Source organism: Vidua macroura, chromosome 35, assembly GCF_024509145.1.
Source record: "Vidua macroura isolate BioBank_ID:100142 chromosome 35, ASM2450914v1, whole genome shotgun sequence".
Taxonomy (NCBI): Eukaryota; Metazoa; Chordata; class Aves; order Passeriformes; family Viduidae; genus Vidua; species Vidua macroura.
This window is the reverse complement of record NC_071605.1, coordinates 1,217,454-1,242,289: the sequence shown is the minus strand read 5'-3', so window position 1 is coordinate 1,242,289 and position 24,836 is coordinate 1,217,454. Positions and strand designations below refer to the sequence as shown.

General features: G+C 51.5%; 1 protein-coding gene across 1 annotated transcript in view; it reads left to right on the top strand.

The window, feature by feature from the left end:
* Positions 1–24,836, top strand: part of OTOF (otoferlin) — a 148,924-nt gene that overhangs the window by 16,006 nt on the left and 108,082 nt on the right. Inside the window, exons 4-5 of the mRNA XM_054002151.1 lie at positions 6,450–6,549; positions 15,679–15,890. Of these exons, the coding sequence (XP_053858126.1) occupies positions 6,450–6,549; positions 15,679–15,890 (312 nt within the window). The remainder of the gene's footprint in view (positions 1–6,449; positions 6,550–15,678; positions 15,891–24,836) is intronic.

Sequence of the window (24,836 nt, the reverse complement as noted above, 5' to 3'; positions counted from 1 at the left end):
CTGGGATTGAAGATCCATGGATCCCACCCAAACCATTCCATGATTCTGGGATCAAGGGCACTCAGGATCCATCCCGAGGGATTTTTATGGAATTTGGGGATGGAAAAGGGAAGGGAAACCCTTCCTGGAGTCCCAAATTCCCAGTGAAGCCCCTGGATCCCAAAATTCCTTCTCAAGGAAGAATCAGGATGGGGCTGGATCCAATGCCAGCCTGGGAGAGTTGGGATTGTGCAGCTGGATCGGGGAAGGATCCAGGGAATCCTTGGAGCCGCTTCCCGATCCCAAAGGGGCTCCAGGAGAGCTGGAATTTGGGGAAGGGCTGGAGGGGCAGGAGCCAGGGAATGGCTTCCATTGGGAAAGGAGAGCTTGGGATTTTGGGATCTTGGGAAGGAATTCCCAGATGGGAGGGTGGGAAGGAGAAGAGAGGAGCTGGTGCTGGGAATGTCGCTCCGGGAATGCTGGGAACATGTGGAATAGGAAATCCCACTAAACCCAGGCAGTGTCAGAACTCCAGCCCGTTTTCCTTATCCGGGAATAAGTTGGATGAGGTCGTGATGGTTCTGGGAACATCCCTCCAGGAATGCGGGGAATAAGTGGGAAAGGAAATTCCATTAAAACAGGGCAGTGCTGGAGCTCCGAATCAGCTGGAGGAGAGGAGGGAGAATTTTGGGAACATCCCTCCGGGAATGCCGGTAACAATGCGGGAAAAGAATTCCCGTGATCTGTAATTCCATCCAGAAATGAGGAGGAAGAGGAGGGAGAGGTTTGGGAGCATCCCTCCAGGAATGCAGGGAATGTCTGGAACAGGAATTCCCACAAAACCGAGGCAGAGCTGGAATTCCTGCCCATCCTCCAAATCCTCTGGAGGAGGAGGAGGAGGAGGAGAGGAGGGAGAGGCTTGGGAAAGCTGATCCGGGCGCTCCGTGAATAATTCACGAGCAGCTGATGAAGGCCATTGATCAAAGGCCTGGAAAAAGGCGGGATACCTGATCCAGACCCTCCGGAATGACCGGGGAGTCACGTCCCAGCGGCTCCCTTTGTTCCCTGTCCCTGTGGCTGTCACCAGCGGCCAATTCCTGGGAATTTGATCCTTGTTTGGCCTCATCCAGGTGCCTCTGGATCCTGGTGGGTTCATCCCGGCTCCGGAGGGTCCCCGGGAGCATTCCCAGGGTGCTCAGTATCCAAGGAAAAGGGCGGGGTTGGATGAGGGAGAAGCCTCCTAACCCACCAGATGGGCCACGGCATCCCAAAAATCCTGTCCCCAGCTCCTGGATTGGGAATTTCCAGGCTGGGAATCTCTCCAGGACACATCCAAAGCATCCAGGAGCCTGCCTGTGGGTGATTCCCAGGTGGAAATTCCCACTGGAAAAGCTCCACAAAAGGGAAGGATCAAAAGTCGTGGGGCTTCCACGTCCTGGATAAAATCTGGGAGATTCCCATGGCACGGAATAATCCATCCAATCCCATCCCGGAAAATCCTGGTGTGAGGAGGGATGACCTGGGCGGGAATACCGGGATCCTGCTGGAATTCAGGCGTTTTCCGTGGTCTCCTGGTCCCCTGGGAGACCTTCAGAACCCCTCCGGGATGGGAGAAAATCCCTGGGATGTTCTCCCATGGTTCCAGGCCCCGGGAGAGGCTGGATGGAGGAAATTTGAGATCCCAAGTTTTTTTTGGAGGGACTTGAGCAGGAAAAGCCACCCCGGGGCACTCCCGAGGGATGCGGGAATGGGAAGATCCAGGGGAAAAAAGCAGAGGCACATCCAGGGATGAATCCGAGAGGCAGCCGTGATCCGGCGGCTACGGAGCATCATCCCTGTGGCCCCATTCCCAAACTTTTGGGACAGCCTGGCCCAGCCTTTCCGAGCAGGTTTTCCTTGTGCAGAAAACAGGGATAACACACCGGGCGGAGATCCCAATCCTTAAGGAACGCGCACAAAAACCCGGGAGCTTTTGCTCCAAGGGGTTCCATCTCCTCCTTGTCCCCGTTTTCCTCCGGGACCTGGCCAAAGGCCCAAAGCCACATTCCAAACCCGGAGCAGAGATAATTTTCCTACGGAAAACCGATCCCGCGGAGGAGAAGAGGCGGGAGCTGCTCCGTTACCTGGCAGGGACGCAACGATCCGGATTGCGAAGGGTTAAATCCATCCCGGGAGTCTCCGGGATGGAAACGGAGCTTGGTCCCGGTCTTTGTTCTTCTCCAGCCGTGGAGATCCTGGCACAGCTCGAGTCCTTTGTGTCTCCGGAGGGATCCTCCTTTCATCCGCGGAAAATTATCCGGAAAATCATCCGCGGAAAATTACCTGGGAAATCATCCGCGGAAAATTATCCGGAAAATCATCCATGGAAAATTATCTCCTGCTGGAGCGGGAGAATGGAAAAAAATTAACTCAGGAGCTCAGGGAGGGTTCCCTGTTGTCCGACTGCCCACCCCACACGGAGCAGTTACATGGGATTTCGGGATGGAATTCCTGGCTGTGAGGGGCTGCGATGGAATTCCCAGGGAAGCTGTGGCTGCCCCATTCCTTGGAAGTATCCAAAAAAAAAAAAAAAGTTGGATGGGGCTTGGAGCAATCTGGGATTGTAGAAGGTTGGGGTTGGAGTGGGATCAGCTTTCAGGTCCTTCCCACCCAAACCATTCCGGGATTCCGTGCTGGAATTCTCGGTGCCCAATCCCTGCCTGCAGCACCCCGGGTGTGTCAGATTTTCGTGGAATTTTTCATTTCCGGATCCAAACTTGGAGCGGCGCCGGTCCAAACACCCCCAAATTGCCACTCCAGAAATCTCATCCCGAATCAAATTTCCTGGCGGGATGTTTCCATACCCGGGGCTGTCTTCGCTCGTTATCCTGCTCCACTCGCATTCCAAAGAAAAATAATTTCTGTTTATGGGGAATTTTTGCAAGAGCTTCCTGAAGAAAAAAGGGGGAAGAACGTGGCTGGAGCAGCTTTTAATACCTGGAGGCTGCTGAGCTGGAGCAGCCGGAGCGTCCCACATTTCTCCAGGTATTCCAGGGGAAAACGAACCCGGAGTAATTACGGGCTCCTGAAAGTGGCGGGAAGGGAATAATTAGGAGGGAAGCGGTTTTGGAAGGTCTAATTCCACGGCACGAGGCAATTCCGGATGAAGCTGCAATTTCGGCTGGAGAGGGGAAAAGGGCTCCAGAGCAAGCTCCAGGTAGGAGCTGCAAGAGGAAGGAGCTGGAATTAGCCAGGATTGCCCAAGCAGGGATTTGGAAATCCGTGGAAAAGCTGCAGGTTCCAAACTGGAATGGGCACCTTCCACAGGGTGCTCCAAGCCCCGGGGGTCCAACCTGACCTTGGGCACTGCCGTGAGGGTTCAGGAGGATAATTCCCTGGAAAAGGGCGAAAAGTTATGGAATCCCCCTGCTTTCCTTATCCCACCCTTCCACGGGTGTCGGGAAGTGGGGAACAAACTGGGATAGAGGTGCCAGGATTTGGCCCTTGTTCCCAGGGATGGATGGATCCATGGATGGATGGAGGGATGGATCCATGGATCCATGGATGGATGGAGGGATGGATCCATGGATGGATGGATGGATGGATGGATGGATCCATGGATGGATGGATGGATCCATGGATCCATGGATGGGTGGATGGAGGTATGGATGGATCCATGGATGGATGGATGGATCCATGGAGGGATGGATGGATGGAGGTATGGATGGATCCATGGATGGATGGATGGAGGTGTGGATGGATCCAGGGATCCATGGATGGATGGATGGATCCATGGATCCATGGGTGGATGGATGGATGGATGGATGGATGGATGGATGGATGGATGGATGGATGGAGGTATGGATGGATCCATGGATGGATGGATGGATGGATGGATGGAGGTATGGATGGATCCATGGATCCATGGGTGGATGGAGGTATGGATGGATCCATGGATCCATGGGTGGATGGATGGATCCATGGATGGATGGATGGATCCATGGGTCCATGGATGGATGGATGGAGGTATGGGTGGATCCAGGGATCCATGGATGGATGGATGGAGATGCCATTCCCTAAAAAGAGCCTCTCCCTGGCTTCGGGAGCAGATCTTGCCCATGGATCCAACAGTACCCAAAGGCTTGAGGGAGCAGAGGAGGAAAAATGGGATTTCCTGGACTGGAGGATGCTCTTGGCACAGACAGGTGGAATATTTGCCCTTGGAAAACTTCAGTGCTGGAAAAGCCTGACCGGATTCATGGGATTCACCATCCCCCAAGTATCCCTGGAATCACCTCAGGCATACAGGAAGCATCCCTGGAAGTTGGGATGCACCACGAGGGCAAAGCCTGGTGCATCCCGAGGTCTGGAGCAACCCAGACTCCCTGATCCCGGGATTTGAGCGAGCTCCAGGTGCGGAACCGGCCTGGCTGGGGTTGGAAACCGGAGCCGCTCCTCAGGGCTGATAAAATTACGGATGACCCAGAAAATTTCCCTTTTTTTTTTTTTTCCATCAGCAGAAATGCCGGGGGAGGGAGGGAGCGGGGCCCTGATGAATTATGGAACACTCGGAAATTGAACGGCTGCACAGACGAGTCCTGAATTTTTAATTCCGTCTTGCTCGGATCCTGCCGGGGGGGGCGGCTTGGGGAGGATCCGAGGAAGGACAGGAGCGTCTCTGGGAACCTGTGCCAGGGCTCACCACCTCCACAGCCAGGAATTCCTTCCCAGGATCCCGCCTGTCCCTGCCCTCTGCCGCAGGGCTTGGAATGGCTCTGAGTTTTGTCGTGGGTTTCGTCGTGGATTCATGGAATGCTTTGGGTGGGAAAGGGACCTTAAGGATCGTCCCGTTCCGACTTTGACGCCTTCCGCTATCCCAGGGTGCTCCAGCCCGGCCAGGGATCCAGGGATTCTCTGGGAATTCCAGCCAAGCCCCTCCCAGCCAGGAATTCCTTCCCAAGATCCCACCCCAAGCTCCCTTTTCCCAGTGGGAAGCCATTCCCTGTGTCCTGTCCCTCCAGGCCTTGTCCCCAGTCCCCTCTTCAGCTCTCCTGGAGCCCCTTCAGGCTTGGGAAGGGCTTCTGAGCTCTCCCTGGATCCTTCCCGTCTCCAGCTGGACATTCCCAGCTCTCCCAGTCCTTGGAGCAGCTCCGGGGCCTCCTCTGGGCTCCCTCCAGCAGCTCCAGATCCCGATGTTGGATCCTGGAGCTGGAGCAGCTCTGCAGGGCGGATATTCCAGGAGGAATTTCCTGTTCCTTTCTCAGCCCTCTCCAGGCATTGAGCACCTGGGAGCCAAAAGCTGCTGGATCCACCTGGGATCCTCCTGGATCCACTTGGATCCAAGAGGAGCAGGGAAGCCACCACCACGCCTGGGAATGGTCTGGGTTCCAAACAGGTTGGAAAACAGGGACAGCTGCAGGAATCCAGAGCCTGCAGGCTCCACCCCTGAGGAAAAGCTGGAATTGGCCTGGATGGTCCCTGTGGGACCGTTCCAGCTCAGGATGTTCCATGGAATAAACCCAAGGAATACTTTCCAAAACAAAAGTGCTGCTGCTCTGGCAGAAAGGGAATAATGTTGTTTTCCAAACCCTGGAATCCAGGTGGATACAGCAGCTTTTTCCTCATCTGGGAGGGGAAGAAGGACGTTTCCGTGGGACAAATTATTTCTTCTGGGCTGGGAATTGTGGAGCAAACAAAGGAAAGGTTTTCCTGTTCCATGTCCTGCGGGGCACCTTGGAGACAGAGCTCTGCCAGGATTGATCCGTGCTTGGAATGTGGGAAATGAGGGATGGAGGTGGAAATCCGGGAGGGGCTGGAGCGTGTCCAGGGAAGGGAATGGAGCCCCAGGAGGGGCTGGGGGAGCTGGGAAGGGGCTCAGCCTGGAGAAAAGGAGGCTCAGGGGGGACCTTTCCCCTCTCCACAACTCCCTGGGAGGAGCCGGAAGGGATGGGGATCTTATCCCAGGAAAACAGGGACAGGATGAGAGGGAATGGCCACGGGGAGGTTCAGGTTGGATGTTGGGAAGAATTCCTTCACACCACTGGAGCCTGGAGCCGCCTGGGATGGTGGAAGGAATGGGGATGAGCTCCAAGGTCCGTTCCCACCCAGAGAATTCCATGATTCCATGACCTGGCGCAGATGGATGAGGGGCAGCCCCCGGTTGTTGTTCGAGTCACCGGCATGGAAACGGCTGTGGACATTCCTTATGGAAAAGGCCACTTTGGGATCCCTCAGCGGCATCCCAGGAATTCAAGAGTGATGGTTCCCAAATATCCTCCTTTCCTTATCCCAACAGCATTCCCTTGGGATGGCTCCTCCTTTTCCCACCATCTCCACTGAGCCCCTGATCTGGGAATCTCCCCTCTCCCTCTTCCTAAGGAAAACGGGAAGCAGAGCCCCGCACAGCCCCTCGGACAGCAAATCCCTTTTCCCGTGGAAACCCGGTCCTGGCGGGTGAGAACTCCCGGGATTTCCTGTCCTTTGCTCCGCAGGCTCATCGGGACGTTCCGGATGGTCCTGCAGAAGGTGGTGGCGGAAGGGCAGCTGGAGGTGACGGACACGCTCATCGATGACAACAATTCCGCCATCCAGGTGGGTCAGCGAGGCCAGCGTTCCCGTCATTCCCGGATCCCTGTGTCCGTGTGTCCCGCTCAACCTGTGGGAACAGGGATATCGGTGTTCCGTGCCTTGATCCCGCTGCTCCTGCTCCGAAGGGATGAGGCAGCCGGGAACGTCCGGAGGGTGCAAAGAGAAACCCGGACTGGAAAAGCGTGGAAAATTTGGGATGGGGGAAAAAGCAGGGATGGATCCGGTTTGATTCGAGCACGGGCAGGGAGAAGCAGAGCCCAGGATGGAATCACTGAATTCCAGACGGGTTTGGGTGGGAAGGAACCTTAAATCCCCTCCCATTCCAACCCTGACACCTCCCACCATCCCAGGGTGTTCCAACCTTTCCTGGGACACTGCCAGGGATCCGGGGATTCTCTGGGAATTCCAGCCCAGCCAGGAATTCCTTCCCAAGATCCCAAAATCCCAAGCTCCCCTTTCCCAATGGAAGCCATTCCCTGGCTCCTGCCCCTCCAGCCCTTCCCCAAATTCCAGCTCTCCTGGAGCCCCTTTGGGATCGGGAAGCGGCTCCGAGGATTCCCTGGATCCATCCCCGATCCAGCTGGGCATTCCCGGCTCTCCCAGCCCAGGATTGGATCCAGCCCCATCCTGATTCCTCCTGGAGAAGGAATTTCAGGATCCAGGGGCTTCACTGGGAATTTGGGACTCCAGGAAGGGTCTCCCTTCGCTTTTCCATCCCCGAATTCCATAAAAATCCCTCGGGATGGATCCTGAGTGTCCTTGATCCCAGAATCCCGGAATGCTTTGGGATGGGATCCATGGAACTTCCATCCTATCCCAGGGACACTTCCCATGATCCTGGGGTGATCCAAACCCACCCTGGGACACTGCCAGGGATCCGGGGATGCTCTGGGAATTCCAGCCCAGCCAGGAATTCCTTCCCAAGATCCCAAAATCCCAAGCTCCCCTTTCCCACTGGAAGCCATTCCCTGGCTCCTGCCCCTCCAGCCCTTCCCCAAATTCCAGCTCTCCTGGAGCCCCTTTGGGATCGGGAAGCGGCTCCGAGGATTCCCTGGATCCTTCCCCGATCCAGCCGCACATTCCCAGCTCTCCCAGCCTGGCATTGGATCCATCCCCATCCCGACTCCTCTCTGAGAAGGAATTTCGGGATCCAGGGGATTCACTGGGAATCTCGGGATTCCAGGAAGGCTTTTCCTTCCTCTTTCCTCCCTCTTACATCCCCAGCTTCCACAAAAATCCCTCTGAATGGATCCTGAGTGTCCTTTATCATGGAATCATGGAATGGTTTGGGTTGAAAGGGACCTTAAAGCTCATCCAGTTCCATCCACCCCCTGGCAGAGAGCAGGGACAAATGGAATATTGGGAAGGAATTCCTGGCAGGCAGGGTGGGAAGGGGCTGGGCTGGAATTCCCAGAGAAACTCCGGCCACCCCTGGATCCCTTGGAGCGTCCAAGGCTTGGATGGGGCTTGGAGCAGCCTGGGACAATGGGAAGTGTCAGGGTTGGAATGAGATGGGATTTAAGGTCTCTTCCCACCCAAGCCAGTCTGGGATTCCAGGATTCCATCCCAAGCCCTGCCCGGGCTAGGAGGCCATCAGGAATTACTTTGCCGCCGGGAATTTGGGAGGATTCAACTTCCATCCACTGATTTTCCCCCCTCTGCCTTTTGTGACGCCGAAGGCTCCCCAAAATACGGGATTTTCCTCCCTTGGAGGGCGATTTTCATCAGGCAACTTCCCAATAAACCAGAGAGCAGCTGGAATTATTTTTCCCAAGCACATCCGCGCTCCTTGCATTTTCCCTCCCCTCCTCAGGACTGCATTCCTGGTTTTTATCGGTTCTGCTCCCTCTATCCCCCCCCCCCATCCCCGGGAGAAGCCACTTAATGGAATCCTGCTCTCCTCCCTGCTAATTCCAAGAATTCCGCTCATCCGCCCCTGTCCTTGGTGCTGGATGAGGCAGCGGCTTCCCGGGGGAAAAAAGGGGGTGGGGGCGGATTTTTAATATTTTTTTTTAAATTTTTTTAATGGAACCCCCGGGGTTGGATATCAGGATCAGAAATAGCCGCGTTTCCAAGCGCGTTCCAAAACTCCGTTTCCATGGGAAACGGCTCCCGGGAGATGGGAAGGCGGCGAGGGGAACGAAGCGGCGGCTGCTCCGAACAGCGGGAGATTTTCCCTCGGGATGGGGGCTCGGGATGAGGGATGTGCTCCTGGAATTGGTGTGGGGGGGATGTTCCCATCCTGCTTTTCCTGGAAATTATGGGATTCCAGGCGAGGAGCTGCCTCGGGGATTTCCCTGTGATCCAAGGGTTTGGGAAAACAGAGGTGGAGGCCACGGAGCTGCTCCAAGGGCTGGGAGAGCTGGGAATGTGCAGCTGGATCGGGGAAGGATCCAGGGAATCCTTGGAGCCGCTCCCCGATCCCAAAGGGGCTCCAGGAGAGCTGGAATTTGGGGAAGGGCTGGAGGGGCAGGAGCCAGGGAATGGCTTCCAGTGGGAAAGGGGAGCTTGGGATTTTGGGATCTTGGGAAGGAATTCCTGGCTGGGCTGGAATTCCCAGAGCATCCCTGGATCCCTGGCAGTGTCCAAGGGAGGATTTGGATCACCCTGGGATCGTGGGAAGTGTCCCTGGGACGGGATTGAAGTTCCATGGATCCCACCCAAACCATTCCGGGATTCTGGGATCACAAACATTTGGAATCCATTCAGGGGGATTTTTATGGAATTTCGGAATGGAAAAGGGAAGCGAGAAACTTCCTGGAGTCCTGAATTCCCAGTGAAGCCCCTGGATCCTGAAATTCCTTCCCAGAGAGTAGTCAGGATGGGGCTGGATCCAATGCCAGGCTGGGAGAGCTGGGAATGTGCAGCTGGATCGGGGAAGGATCCAGGGAATCCTTGGAGCCGCTCCCCGATCCCAAAGGGGCTCCAGGAGAGCTGGAATTTGGGGAAGGGCTGGAGGGCCAGGAGCCAGGGAATGGCTTCCAGTGGGAAAGGGGAGCTTGGGATTTTGGGATCATGGGAAGGAATTCCTGGCCGGGCTGGAATTCCCAGAGCATCCCTGGATCCCTGGCAGTGACCCAAGTGTGGATTTGGATCACCCTGGGATCATGGGAAGTGTCCCTGGGATGGGATTGAAGATCCATGGATCCCACCCAAACCATTCCGGGATTCTGGGATCGAGGACACTCAGGATCCATCCCGAGGGATTTTTATGGAATTTGGGGATGGAAAAGGGAAGGGAGACCCTTCCTGAAATCCCGAATTCCCAGTGAAGCCCCTGGATCCCAAAATATCTTCCCAGAGAGGAGTTGGGATGGGAATGGATCCAATGCAAGGCTGGGAGAGCTGGGAATGTGCAGCTGGATCAGGGAAGGATCCAGGGAATCCTTGGAACCTTTTCCAGAGGGAAAGGAGAGCTGGAATTTGGGGAAGGGCTGGAGGAGCCAGGGAATGGCTTCCAGTGGGAAAGGGGAGCTTGGGATTTTGGCATCTTGGGAAGGAATTCCCGGCTGGGCTGGAATTCCCAGGGAATCCCCGGATCCCTGGCAGTGTCCCAGGAAATGTTGGAGCACCCTGGGATGGTGGGAGGTTGGAATGGGACGGGATTTAAGGTCCCTTCCCACCCATCCCGAGGCAGTTTCTGGGAACCATTTTTCCATTTTGGGACCATTTTTCCATTTTGGAACCATTTTTCCATTTTGGAACCATTTTTCCATGATGGAACCCAACGGAAAATTTGGAAATTGTTTTCCTTTTCCCCGGGCTGGCTGAGAACCATCCCTGGCAGCTCCCGACTTTATTGCCTTGGCCGGGAGATTAAAAACTCCGGGAATGCCGGAGCCAGGAGTGAAATTCCAGCCATTTTCAGTCTCCTACAGCCGCAAAGGTTCTGAATTAATTTTTTTTCTCTCAAGCAGCAGGAAAAAAAAAAAAAAAAAAAATCCATAAAAAATCAATTTAAAATCCCCAGGGAAAAATCAACCCCCCCAGCAGCTCTTCAGGGAAATTTCTCCCTCTTCATTTTCTTTCCCATTCCATTGTTTCCAGCGGGAATTTCTCCTAATTCCAGCCCACACCCCCTAATTGCCCTTGCAAGGCGTGATCCCACTCATCCCACAGATCTTTCACTTTTGTTCTGTCCTTAATTTTCCCTGCCTGGAAAGGATTTTTTAACTCCTAAATCCAGCTGGAAAAGGAGATTTTAACATCCGAATATCTGAAAATGTGAAAAAAAAATTAACATTCCAACGTTGCTCCCTGGTTTTCCTCCTCATTTCCTGTTTTTTGGGGGTTTTTTTGGGGTTTTTTTTGGTTGTTTTTTTTTTTTGGTTGTTGTTTTTTATGTTTTGTTTTTTATTTTTCTTTTTTTTTTTCTTTTTTTGTTTTGTTTTGGTTTGGTTTGGTTTGGTTTTTTTGTTTGTTTTTTTTTGTTTTGTTTTGTTTTGTATTTTTCTTTTTTTTTTTCGTTTTGTTTTGTTTTGTTTTGTTTTGTTTTGTTTTTACATTCTCCAATTGCTTTTGGGGGGGGGGGAGAAAATTAGGTGTGATTGACTCAAATTTGAATATTGCCCAAAAAAAAAAAAAAAAAAAAAGAAAAGAAAAGAAAAAGAAAATAAATCCATCAAATCAATCAAAACCTTCCCCCAGAGCTGCATTCCCAGCTGGGACTGAGTCACCCTTTGGATTGACACGTGCGGAATGCACAGAATCCCTCTGGAATTCCGGTTCTCTTCCCAAATCTTGGATTTTCCAGCCTTCCACCATCCTTTGTTTGGAGCAGGTGGGGAGGCTGCACCTCCTCTTAAACATCTTAAATATAAATATTTTTAAATTTTTTTTCCTTTTTTTTTTGGGTTTTTTTTTTGTGTTTTTTTGGGTTGTTGTTTTTTTGTTTTGTTTTGTTTTTTATTTTTATTTTTTGTTTTGTTTTGTTTGTTTTGTTTTGATTTTACATTCTCCAATTGCTTTTGGGGGGGGGGGAGAAAATTAGGTGTGATTGACTCAAATTTGAATATTGCCCAAAAAAAAAAAAAAAAAAAAAAAGAAAAGAAAAAAAAGATAAATCCATCAAATCAATCAAAACCTTCCCCCAGAGCTCCATTCCCAGCTGGGACTGAGTCACCCTTTGGATTGACACGTGCGGAATGCACAGAATCCCTCTGGAATTCCGGTTCTCTTCCCAAATCTTGGATTTTCCAGCCTTCCACCATCCCCTTGTTTGGAGCAGATGGGGAGGCTGCACCTCCTCTTAAACATCTTAAATATAAATATTTTTTAATTTTTTTTTCCTTTTTTTTTTTGGTTTTTTTTTTTTTGTGTTTTTTTGGGTTGTTGTTTTTTTGTTTTGTTTTGTTTTTTTTTTGTTTTGTTTTGTTTTGTTTTGTTTTGTTTTGATTTTACATTCTCCAATTGCTTTTGGGGGGGGGGGAGAAAATTAGGTGTGATTGACTCAAATTTGAATATTGCCCAAAAAAAAAAAAAAAAAAAAAAGAAAAGAAAAAGAAAATAAATCCATCAAATCAATCAAAACCTTCCCCCAGAGCTCCATTCCCAGCTGGGACTGAGTCACCCTTTGGATTGACACGTGCGGAATGCACAGAATCCCTCTGGAATTCCGGTTCTCTTCCCAAATCTTGGATTTTCCAGCCTTCCACCATCCCCTTGTTTGGAGCAGGTGGGGAGGCTGCACCTCCTCTTAAACATCTTAAACATAAATATTTTTTAACTTTTTTTTTCTTTTTCCTTTTTTTTTTTTTTTGTTTTTTTTTTTTTTGTTTTTTTTTTTTTTGTTTGTTTGTTTTTGTTTGTTTTTGGGTTTTTTTTTGTTTTTTTTTTTTGTTTTTTTTTTTTGTTTTTTTTTTTTTTTGTTTTTTTTGGTTTTTTTTTTTTAAATCTAAAATCCGTTGGTTTGAACCCAAAAATAACAGATCATTTCTCCACGGAAGCAGAGTGGAGGTGGAAAAGTGATTTTTTTTCCTTGTCCTTTAATGGCTTTTCAAAAGAGACATTTTCTAGGAGAGGGAATTGGGAATTGATTTTTCCCTTTTTTTTCCTTTTTTGTTTTTTTTTTTTTTCCGATTTGCTTTGTCCAAATCGGAGCTTTTAGAAGGACTTTGGCCATGGGAGCGAAGGCAGCAGGATGGAATCCCATGGATTTTATTCCATTTGGGATGCAGGGGAAGATTTTAGGAGGAAAAAAAGGAAAGATTTTGGGGAGGAAAAAAAGGAAATATTTTAGGGAGTAAAAAGGATTTTAGGGTGAAAAAAGGAAATATTTTAAGGAGAAAAAAGGAAATATTTTAGGGGGAAAAAAAAGGAAATATTTTAGGGAGAAAAAAAAGGAGAGATTTCAGGGAGAAAAAAGGAAAAATTTTAGGGAGATAAAAGATTTTAAGGAGAAAAAAGGAAATATTTTAGGGAGAAAAAAAGGATTTAGGGAGAAAAAAAGGATCTTAGGGAGAAAAAAAGGAAATATTTTAGGGAGAAAAAAGGAAATATTTTAGGGAGAAAAAAGATTTTAAGGAGAAAAAAGGAAATATTTTAGGGGAAAAAAAAAGGAAATATTTTGGGGGGGGGGAAAGGAAATATTTGAAGGAGTAAAAAAGGAAATATTTTAGGCAAAAAAAAAAAAGGAAATATTTTAGGGAGAAAAAAGATTTTAAGGAGAAAAAAGGAAATATTTTAGGGAGAAAAAGACTTGAAAGCTCCAAACCTGAATTTGCTGCAACCTGGAGTAAGTCGGGAATGGCCCCATGGAAAAGGGAGAGGAATTTACTCGGGGTTGGTTCATCCAAGGAGGTTGGACGTGGGATTTTGTGAAGGAATTCCTGGCTGGGCTGGAATTCCCGGATCCCAAGGAAAGGTCGGACATCGGGGTTTGGAGCGCCCTGGGAGGTGGGATGGGATTGGGATGGGTTTTAAGGTCCTTTCCCACCGGAACCATTCCAGGATTCCGTGATCCATAAGGAGCTTGAGGTGAAGCTTGGACACGGCCAGTGCCGGGTCCCTTCGTGTCCCCAAGCCCCGCCTGGGCTGGTCGTGGCCACACCGGGAGATCCAAACCAGGACGGATCCAAGACTCCACATTCCTAAAAAAAAACCAAAAAAACCCTGCCCAGCCCGGAGACAGGACCAGGCTGGAGTGAAGCACCACAAATCCATGGATTTGCAGCATCCCGGGGTAAAATTCCCAACGAAGCGGTGGACCAGGGAAGACAGCTCCACCAGGGGCCGGCTCCATCTGCTCCTGGTGCCTCCAGCTGCTCCCAGGGTTTGCGGCTCTTCCGGGCTTTTCCTCCGCTGGTCTGGGATGCACCAGGAATTCCGGTGAACGCGGTCAGATCCCACTCCGGCCAAACGCTGCTCTCCTGGTGTCCAGATGTTGGAACCCCGGCTGCTGGGAATTTTATCCTTCCTGTGCTGACAGACTCTGGCCCCCAGGAGAGCTCTGCATTTGGCCTGAGGCCCTGGAGAAGGTTTCCAAAATGGATTGGGAGCGCTGGGATTACGGGTGTGGAGTTGGTTAGAAGTGTGTGATGTCACAGGGTGGAAAACTTAGAGTTTGGGGTTTGAGGATATAATAATATATAGAGAGCTAAGATGGAGGTTTTAGGGCAGTGGCTGCTCCTTCTTCACCTTCTTCTTCTTCACCTTCTTCTTCTTCACTTTCTTCTTCTTCACTTTCTTCTTCTTCACCTTCTTCTTCTTCACCTTCTTCTTCTTCACCTTCTTCTTCACCTTCTTATTCACTTTTTTCTCCTTCACTTTCTTCTTCACCTTCCTTTTCTTCTCCTTCTTCACCTTCTTCATCTTCACCTTCTTCATCTTTACCTTCTTCATCTTCTACTTCTTCACCTTCTTAACCTTCTTCTTCTTCTTCTTCTTCTTCTTCTTCTTCTTCTTCTTCTTCTTCTTCTTCTTCTTCTTCTTCTTCTTCTTCTTCTTCACTTTCTTCTTCTTTTCTCCTTTTTCACCTTCTTCTTCATCTTCTTCTTCACTTTCTTCTTCACCTTCTCCTTCTTCACCTTCTCCTTCTTCATCTTCTTCTTCACCTTCTTCTTCACCTTCTTCTTCACCTTCTTCACTTGCTACTTCTACATCTTCATCTTCTTCACCTTCTTCATCTTCTACTTCTTCACCTTCTTCTTCACCTTTGTCACCTTCTTCACTTTCTTCTTCTTCACTTTCTTCTTCACCTTCTTCTTTTTCACTTTCTTCTTCTTCACTTTCTTCTTCACCTTCTCCTTCTTCACCTTCTCCTTCTTCACCTTCTTTTTCACCTTCTTCTTCACTTTCTTCTTCTTCACTTTCTTCTTCACCTTCTTCTTCACTTTCTTCTTCTTCACTTTCTTCTTCACTTTCTTCTTCACTTTCTTCTTCTTTATCTTCTTCTTCACCTTCTTCTTCACCTTCTTCACTTGCTACTTCTACAACTTCTTCTTCTTCACCTTCTTCACCTTCTTCATCTTCTACTTCTTCACCTTCTTCTTCACCTTTGTCATCTTCTTCACCTTTGTCTTCTTCTTCACTTTCTTCTTCTTCACCTTCTTCTTCTTCACCTTCTTTTTTATCTTCTTCTTCACTTTCTTCTTCACTTTTTTCTTCTTCTTCACCTTCTTCTTCTTCACCTTCACCTTCTTCTTCTTCACCTTCTTCTCCTCCACCTTCTCTTTCTTCTCCTCCTTCTCCTTCACCTCCTTCTCCAGGGGTTTGGGTGGTTTTGTGTAATTGGATAAAAACCTCCGCATTGCGGGTCACGGGCGGTTGGTTATTGGGTAAAAAGTGAAAATAATTGAGGTGACATTTCTTAATTGGACAGTTTGTCCCTAAAAGGCCTCGTAGAGAGGGGGAGATGGGGCTCCGCTTTTGGTTTGTTGGAGTGAAGGGCTGCAGAGCCCGGGGTTTGTGAGGCTGTGACAGAGACAAGAACTGATAATTTCAGTCCGAGCACGAAATTCCGTCTCGCCGTTTAATCCCGACCCTGGCAGAAGAAGAGAAGCAAAGAATCCGCATCCAGGAGCAGAGAAACTTTGGGATCAGCAAGCCTAAAACGCCCAGCGGCCGATGCTCTTCCCGCTTTTTGGATTTCCCGGGATATTCCACGGGCGCTGATGGTTTCTCCCTGTCTTGCAGACCAGCATCTCCATCGAGATCCGCTACCAGGCTCTGGATGGGACGGTGGGCACCTGGAATGACAAGGAATTCCTGGAGACGCCCAGCGTGCACTTGGAGGGCGATGGGAGGTATTCCTTGGAGACCGACAGCCTCCTGTCCGGCCACCGGCACGGCTCCGACGTCTCTCCCGGGAAATCCAACCAGCAATCCACGGAGAGGAGCTTCAGGAGGTAACGGGACACGGAGATCTTGGATGTGGGATTGTGGGGGGTTTGGGAAGGTTTGGATGGTCAGGAAAGGGGAGCGTCATCCCCGAGCTGCTCCAAGGGCATCTCCTGCCCTCGGAGGATCCGTGGAACAGCTCCAGGTGAGGCTGGGATCCAGGTGGCCTCCAGCAGGTCGTGGTGCTCCAGGACAGAGCTGAACTTCCAGGATTGTAGCACTTGGAGGGAAAGTGTCATTCCATCCTGATCCCAAAGAGGATAAAATGTCTGGAGGGGGGTCAGGACTCCCTGGTGGATCCATGGAACAGCTCCAGGTGAGGCTGAGGTCCAGGTGGCCTCCAGCAGGTCCTGGTGCTCCACCACACCTGGAGAGAGCTGAACTTCCAGGATTGAAGAGCTTGGAGGGAAAATGTCATTCCATCCTGATCCCAAAGGGGATAAAAGGTCTGGATGGGGGTCAAAGCTCACTGGTGGATCATGGAACAGCTCCAGGTGAGGCTGGGATCCAGGTGGCCTCCAGCAGGTCCTGGTGCTCCACCACACCTGGAGAGAGCTGAACTTCCAGGATTGAAGAGCTTGGAGGGAAAATGTCATTCCATCCTGATCCCAGAGGGGATGGAGGGTCTGGCTCCTGGTCAGGCCTCACTGGTGGGATTTCGATCCAGGCGGAATCTCAGGTGTCCATGGAGAGCATGGTGCTCCTAGGATTGAGGTGGCTCCAAGGCAGCTGTTGGGATCTCAGTCACTCCCTGGGACGAGTGGAATCCCACACCAGGTGATTCCTGCTGGGAATTCCTGAGGAATTCCAGGCGGGACACCTCCAGTTCTTCCAAGGGAAGTTCCAGTTCTCCATCCATTTAGGGATCCGTAGCTTTCCTTGGGTGTCGTCGTGGGCTCCCGGGATCTGCCCCTGGATGGGAACAATCCCAGGGACTGAATCCTGACATTCCTTGACGCAAAGCTGCTGGAACCAGTTGCAACCCCAGCCCGATGGGATTTGACTGGGAATGCTGCAGGTGACTCCTTTGGGATGGAGTCCGAGCTGGGACCAGTTCTCCGTGAGCCTATGGATACTCAGGGCACGATCCTTGGATGGCGGCGGAGTCCGCATCCCTGGAGGTGTCCAAGGAATTCCTGGATGTGGCACTCAGTGCTCTGGGCTGGTGGCAAGGTGGGGATCAGCGACCCTGGGGGGATTTTCCAACTTCTGGGATTCTGTAAATCCAGGATTTGCAGCCACGAGGGGATTCGTGGAATGCTAAGGGGGATTTTCAGGCAGCTTTCCACAGTTTTTGGAGTTGTGGTATCCAGGGGGGGCTTTGTCCACTCCGGGAGCTCTTGAATCCATTGGGAAAGGGAACAGTTGGAATAGGGGAGACATCAAAGCCCTGAAGTTGCTGGAATTCTTCAGGATTGAGATGGGGGTGGAAGGGAGACTCTGGAAGTGGGAGGAGCGGATGGTGAAGGCAGAGCTGGGTCCTGGTGTCACCCACGGCTCCCTCGGGAACACCACATTCCCTGCCTGCTCCTCATGGATCCGCCGCTTCCATGGTGAGGGATGAAGGAGGGCAATCCCGGTGTTCCCAAATCATGGAATACCAGAACACTTCCGGCTGGAAAATCCCTCTGAGAGTGCACCGAGTCCAAACATTCCCCCAGCACTGCCAAATCCCTAAATCCACGTGGGAGCCCAGCCTGGAGCGGTGAATCCAAAGGGAGCCCTGTGAGTCAGCTGCTCTTTCCATCCCATTTCCCCCCCAACCCCTCAGGGTTATCCCATTTTGGACCACATTCCATCTGGGATTAGCACTTTATTGTGGCCAAAATAAAAAAAGGGGAAAACAGCCTTTTCCCCCACGGATCAGGGAATATCTCCCTAATTGCTCGCATGCCTCCAAGGCAGTTCGTAAACTGTGGGAACTGGGCTGAATCCAGGGAATTTTCAAGCAAATTGGAAGCACGGCATCGTTTCGTTTCCCGGCTCAGCGAACTGGGACGAGGCTGAGCGGGAATGTGGGGATGGATTGAAAAGGTGGGTGCCGGGCAGGGAGCCAGGAATGGCACAGCTGGAAGAGGAGGTGTCTTGGTTTGAAAAGACAGGTAAGGAAGGCAGGAGCCTCCCCTGAAACGGAAAATGCAAACCCCCTCCCTCTGAATTATTATAATTTTGAAATTAAGGGGCTCTCTGGCAGAGATATGGGAGCAGGGATAACAGTTCTTTATTAGGAAAATTAAAAATACAAATGGAATAGTACAAACAGACAAAAACCAACCCTGCCAGAGTCAGAGCAGGCCCTGGCAGCCTGTGGGTCAGGGTGGTGGCAGCAGTGCCATTCCATGGGGGCTCAGCCCTCCTGCAGTGCCAGCTGTGCTTCTGCTGGAGCAGGATCCTGGACAAGGCTGGAGTTTTCCTCTGGAGCTCCAGGGCTGCTGGAGATGGGCCTGGGCTCCCTCTGGGAATGCAGTGGGGCAGAGAGCTGCTCCTCTGGGAATGCAGTGGGGCAGAAAGCTGCTCCTCTGGGAATGCAGTGGGGCAGAAAGCTGCTCCTCTGGGAATGCAGTGGGGCAGAAAGCTGCTCCTCTGGGAATGCAGTGGGGCAGAAAGCTGCTCCTCTGGGAATGCAGTGGGGCAGAAAGCTGCTCCTGTGGGAATGCAGTGGGGCAGAAAGCTGCTCCTCTGGCAATGCAGTGGGGCAGAAAGCTGCTCCTCTGGGAATGCAGTGGGGCAGAAAGCTGCTCCTCTGGGAATGCAGTGGGGCAGAAAGCTGCTCCTCTGGGAATGCAGTGGGGCAGAAAGCTGCTCCTCTGGGAATGCAGTGGGGCAGAGAGCTGCTCCTCTGGGGATGCAGTGGGGCAGAAAGCTGCTCCTCTGGGAATGCAGTGGGGCAGAAAGCTGCTCCTCTGGGAATGCAGTGGGGAAGAAAGCTGCTCCTCTGGGAATGCAATGGGCACAGGCTGCTGTGGTGTTCCCAAAGCCTCAGATTGTATCCAGGTAGGAATGCTTGGCTCCTCCTCTGGAGCATCTCCCAGTGGGATGATGGAATTTTCTCAGCCATGCAGGGACACCCACTGGCCCATGAACAGCAGATAATTAATAATTAATGGCCCATGAACAGCAGATAATTAATAATTAATGGCCCATGAACAGAAGAGATCTCCTGGAGGGAGGATGAGTTGTGGAAGAGATAAAGAGAACTGCCCAATGAACAGAAGAGAACTGCCCCACCTCTGACAGATTATAAATAGAACACACACAAATTTTAACAACCCAAGACAGGGAACAGGCTGGTTGGGATGGGATATCCGAGTCCTGCCTGTGCCACTGGAATTTCGGGATGCAGGGAGCACGATGGATGCTCCATCCCTCATGGAAGTGTCCAAGGAAAGGTTGGATGGGGTTTGGAGGAACCTGGGATATTGGAAGGTGTCCCTGCCCCTGGCAGGGGTGGCATTGGATGGGATTTAAGGTCGCTTCCCACCTAAACCAGTCTGGGATTCCAGGATTCCAGGGAACTGGAGGATGCTGCTGGGATGGCTCCAGGTCTGGGTTTTCCGGTTTCTCGTCAGATGAATCCTGTGGGATGCAGCTCTATGGGATTAAAGCAGAAAATTAAAAATCCAGGGAGAGCTCAGAGCTCCTTCCCGAGACCAAAGGGGCTCCAGGAGAGCTGGAATTTGGGAAAGGGCTGGAGGGCCAGGAGCCAGGGAATGGCTTCCAGTGGGAAAGGGGAGCTTGGGGTGGGACCTTGGGCAGGAATTCCTGGCTGGGAAGGTGGGAAGGGTCTGGGCTGGAATTCCCAGAGGAGTCGTGGCTGCCCCATTTTAGGAGGAGTCGTGGCGTTTGCCGAGCGTGGGATGTGCAGAGCCGGGTCCTGGGCGGGGGCTCCAGGTGGGATAGTGGGAACAATTCCTTCATGGAAAGGGCTGCCCATCCCTGGCACAGGGAAGCGCTGGAGCCCCCATCCCTGGTGGCATTTCAAATCCCTGTGGATGTGTCCCTTGGGGACATGGATCGGGCGTGGCCCGGGCAGTGCTGGGGATGGTGGGACTCTGAGAGCTTTTCCAACCCAAAGGGCTCAGTGATTCCATGATTTTGGAATCCTGAATCCCGGCCAGGACAGGGCTGATGTTTGCGGTGTTCCCACCAGGATGGAAGAGGACGAGCTGTATTTCCACAGCGAGGATGAGCTCCTGGGAGAGGGGGATTCCCTGAGCCAGGGATCCCTGGACACGAGGTAGGGAGAGGCTCCGCAGTGCTGTGCTGCTCCGTGCCTTTTCCCGATGGGAATTGTCCCACAGGAATTGTCCCCGAGTTCCCATTCCTGGGCTGCTGGTGGGGAGGAGAAGTGATGGAACAGCCAGAAAAGCAGCCTTGGAATGGGATTCCGGATGGAGATCGGGATACGGGCTGGGACACTGCTGTGCTTTTGAGGTGCCCTTCTGTCTCCATGTCCTGTTCCCAGATCCCGGGATCAGCCATTCCCATGGGAATGAGCTCCCTGCGTGTGCATGGAAGTTGGTTTGCTGTGGCTGTTCTCGGAGTGACAAAAGGGTTTGGGAAGGAGCCAAAGAAAGGGAATTTCAGGTAAAATCCCAAGGATCGTCCCAAGAGGAGCTCAGCCACAGGAAGGAGCATTTTGGGAAAAGCTCCAGAATTCCTGTGGGATAAGGGATGGCAGGAAGGACGTGGAGGGGCTCATAATAACAGGATTTAAAACTGGCTCTGACTTGGATAGGGTGGAGTTGGACCAGGTGATCCCTGTGGGTCCCTTCCAATGGAAAATATCCCATCTCCATCCCATTTCCATCCCATCCCATTATCCCATCCCATTATCCCATCCCATGGATCCCATCCCATCCCATTATCCCATTATCCCATTATCCCATTATCCCATTATCCCATTATCCCATCCCATCCCATTATCCCATCCTATCCCATCCCATTTTCTCATCCCATGGACCCCATCCAATCCCATGGATCCCATCCCATGGACCCCATCCAATCCCATGGATCCCATCCCATTATCCCATCCCATCCCATTATCCCATCCCATCCTATCCCATCCCATTATCACATCCTATCCCATCCCATTATCTCATCCCATGGATCCCATCCCATCCCATCCCATCCCATCCCATCCCATCCCATTATCACATCCCATCCCATTATCCCATCCCATCCTATCCCATCCCATTATCACATCCTATCCCATCCCATTATCTCATCCCATGGATCCGATCCCATCCCATCTCATCCCATCCCACCCCATTATCCCATTATCCCATTATCCCATTATCCCATTATCCCATTATCCCATTATCCCATGGATCCCATCCCATCCCATTATCCCATCCTATCCCATGCCATTTTCTCATCCCATGGACCCCATCCCATCCCATGGACCCCATCCCATCCCATTATCCCATTATCCCATTATCCCATTATCCCATTATCCCATTATCCCACCCCATCCCATTATCCCATTATCCCATCCCGCCTTTTCCCTGGCTGGGCCATGGATTCTGTTGGATATCAGGGCAGAGTCCAGGATCATCCCAGATCATCCATCCCAGCATTCCCGGTCAGGCTGGATCGATTCTGGCTGGGAGGGGGCAGGAATTCCCCCAGCCTTTCCTCATGGAAGTCAGGGATGAGCGAGGATGGAGCTGGGAGGGGGAGATTCCCAAAGCCGAGCTGTTTAAACGAGGTTTTTAGGGATAAATCCCCTCTTTTAGGAATAGAGGCATCCATACAAGCAGCAGGAAGGGGATGGTGCAGGGAATACTGAAAATACAGAAAATTCCCTGGGATGGGAGAGGTTTATCCCCCATCCCAAACAATTCCCAGGTCTCAGCACCTCTGGGGGTGTCCATGGGGTTTTATCCCTGTCTTCACTGAGAATTCCTGGAGGATTTTGCTCCAAGGAATAAAAAAAAAAAAAAAAAAAAAGGAAAAAGAAAAAAAGTGGGAATAAAAGAAAAGAAAGGTAAGAGGTTCCATATTCCAGCTTTTGGGAAGGATCCAAAGGATCTAAAGGTGCTTGGATGTGAACCATCCTTTGGAATTCGAGGAAGGGTTTTGGTTAAAATTCCATTGGGAACAAAAATTTCCCAGCTCCATTTGGAAGGCCTTTCCTTCTCCATCACTTACAGATCCCAGATCTGGGAAAAATTTGGACGGGAAGAATAAAACCAGGAATTCTGGTGTTTCCAGACCTGCACTTCTGACAGGAAATTCAGTGGGATGGGAAGGGCTCCTGCTGGGCCCTGTCTCAGCCTTCCTCATCCTCATTCCCAATCCCATTCCCAGTCCCATTCCCAGTCCCATTCCCATTGTCCTTCCTCCAGCCCGGGGATCCCTTTGGATTCCCTGTTTTCCACATGAATGGGAGGTTTGTGGGCAGAGATGGGTGGGGGGAAAGGGCAGTGGGATACGCAAGGAAAAGTGGGATGAACAAGGCATCCCTGTCCCTGGAATGTCACAGGACCATGGGCCAGGCCAGTCCACAGCCCTGGAGACAGGGAATTGTGGAACCATGGAATATTCCGGGTGGGAAGGGACCTTAAAGCTCATCCCTTTCCAATCCCGACACTTCCCACTATCCCAGGCTGCTCCAAACCCCAATGTCCAACCTGGCCTTGGACGCTCCCAGGGATCCAGGGGCAGCCACAGCTTTTCTGGGAATTCCATCCCACCCCCCTCCCCACCCTGCCAGGGAAGAATTCCTTCCCAGAATCCCATCTGAATCCATCCCTTGGCACCTTAAAGCCTTTCCCCCTTTCTCCTGGCATTCCATCCCTTATCCAAAATCTGTTCCTGGGCACGGGGACCTGGTTTCACTTCCGTCTTTTCCAATGACTAATCCCACGATCCCAGGCATTCCCTTCCCTGTTCTGCCTTTCTCCCACCCCACTCCCAGCTTGGAGCCCCTTTTCCACCTGGAGAATCCCCTGGGATTTGGGTATGGACATCCTGGAGACGGTTGAGCCTGGAGATCCCAGACTTTGGCAGCTCTGGAAGCAGAGGAAGATCCCTCTCCGGCAGATCCAGGACAGCCTTGTCCCATTCCCATGGAGCAGAGCATCCACACCAAGGATTTTGGGAATTCTCCTGTGGAGCTGCCGAATCCAGGGAAAGCAGATCCAGCTTCTCCTTGGCCGCTGCTGGATCCAGGCTGGTCCTTTGGGAACGCAGGGAATTTCCCACCTTCACTCCCTCTTCCCCAGGGAATGTGCGACCCTCCCGTGTCCGCAGATCCGTGTGGACGCCTCTGCTTTTGGGAATTTCCCAAAACTGGGGAATTTCCATGCAAAATGAAGCAATCCTGCAGCTTTCCAAGGGATGGGAAGGGCTTCCCATCACTGGGATGATGGCAGGGCTTTCCAAGGGTTTCCAAGGGCTGGGAATTCCCCTTTCCTCCTTCGGGGAATCCTGGCACAGGGTACAGCACCTGCCCATTCCCACTTTTCCTTTGGGATTTGAGCAAATCCATCCCAAGGAAAAGGAGGGAGTGGGAAATGGAGGTCAGGCAGGAGGGAACCACTTGGAAAAGGTGGAATATTGGCCAAATATCCCCCCAAAATCCGGTCTGGGACAAGCCTGGATCCTGTGGACACAACGGGAAGTGGCATGGGGGTATCCTGGGATTCCAGCCGTGCATGGAGTGCTTTGCTGTGCCGGAGTGTTCCCAAGTTTTTCCTGGTTTATAAAACAATGGAAGAGCCTTAGATCACAGCCGGAATTTTTCCTCTCTCCCTGTAAATTCCCAAGCCTTGGAGACGAAGCGGAAGAAGATCAGCATTCCAGGTAAATTCCCACAGCAGATCCCACTCCCCCTTCCAGGGCTGATCCACCCACAAAGTTCCGCTTTCCAAAGAAAATTCCTTAAATCCGGGATCCTCATCAAGACTTGGATCTGTTAAATTTCCATTTTTGTGCTTCCCTGGGCATCCCAAGTTTGGAATCTGCTCATCCCACACAGAATCCAGGGATGAAGGAGCCAGGAATGGGAGGTGGAGCCTTCCCATGTGCCACGTCCCTGGAATGGCTTTGGCTCCTTGATCCCTTGGGAATTTAAACCAAACAAATCCATGAAAAGAAAAAAAAAAAAAAAAACACAGGGAAGGATCCAGAATGGGGAAATAAAGAGCTAAAAACATCCAGCTTGGATAAAAAAAAAAAAAAATCCCAGGAGATGGGAGGATGTTGGAATCGGGACAGGATCCTTCAAAAAGCTGGACTTGTGTTCCAGTGCGGAAAACAGAAAAGAACAGGAAAAATTCGATATTGGGAAGGAGCTCTTCCCTGCGAGGGTGGAGAGTGGCTGGGATGGAATTCCCAGAGAAGCTCTGGCTGCCCCTGGATCCCTGGGAGTGTCCAAGGCCAGGCTGGAGAACCTGGGGAAGTGGGAGGTGTCCCTGCCCATGGAATGGGATGAGCTTTAAAGCCCTTTCCTACCCAAACCATTCCGGGATTCTACAATTCCATGATTTATTCACCGACATAGACTCACCCTTAAATTCCCAGGGAAAGTCAAGAGGGATGGGCACTTCCAGAGGCAGCTCGGGAATTGCCAAAAACCTGTCTGAGCCCAGCTCCCAACCCCCTGGAAAGTGAGAATCCCGGGAAGCACCATCCGATAGGGGCTGTCCTTGAAATATTCATGGCCAGGACAAAGCTCGGAGCCGAAAGGAATCTGCTCCCGGTGAATTATTGATGGAAGCTTTTCTTCCGTGTCCCGGCGGATCCGAGCCTTGTCCGACTGCCTGTCGCTAATTATCCCTCTGGCACCTGCTCCAAAGTTGGGATCTGTGCCAGGCGTGGGAGAACTCGGGATGAAAATCCCCACAGGCTGCCTGGGGCACTCCCATCCCCATCCCCATCCCCATCCCCATCCCCATCCCATCCCCATTCCCATCCCCATCCCCATCCCCATCCCCATCCCATCCCCA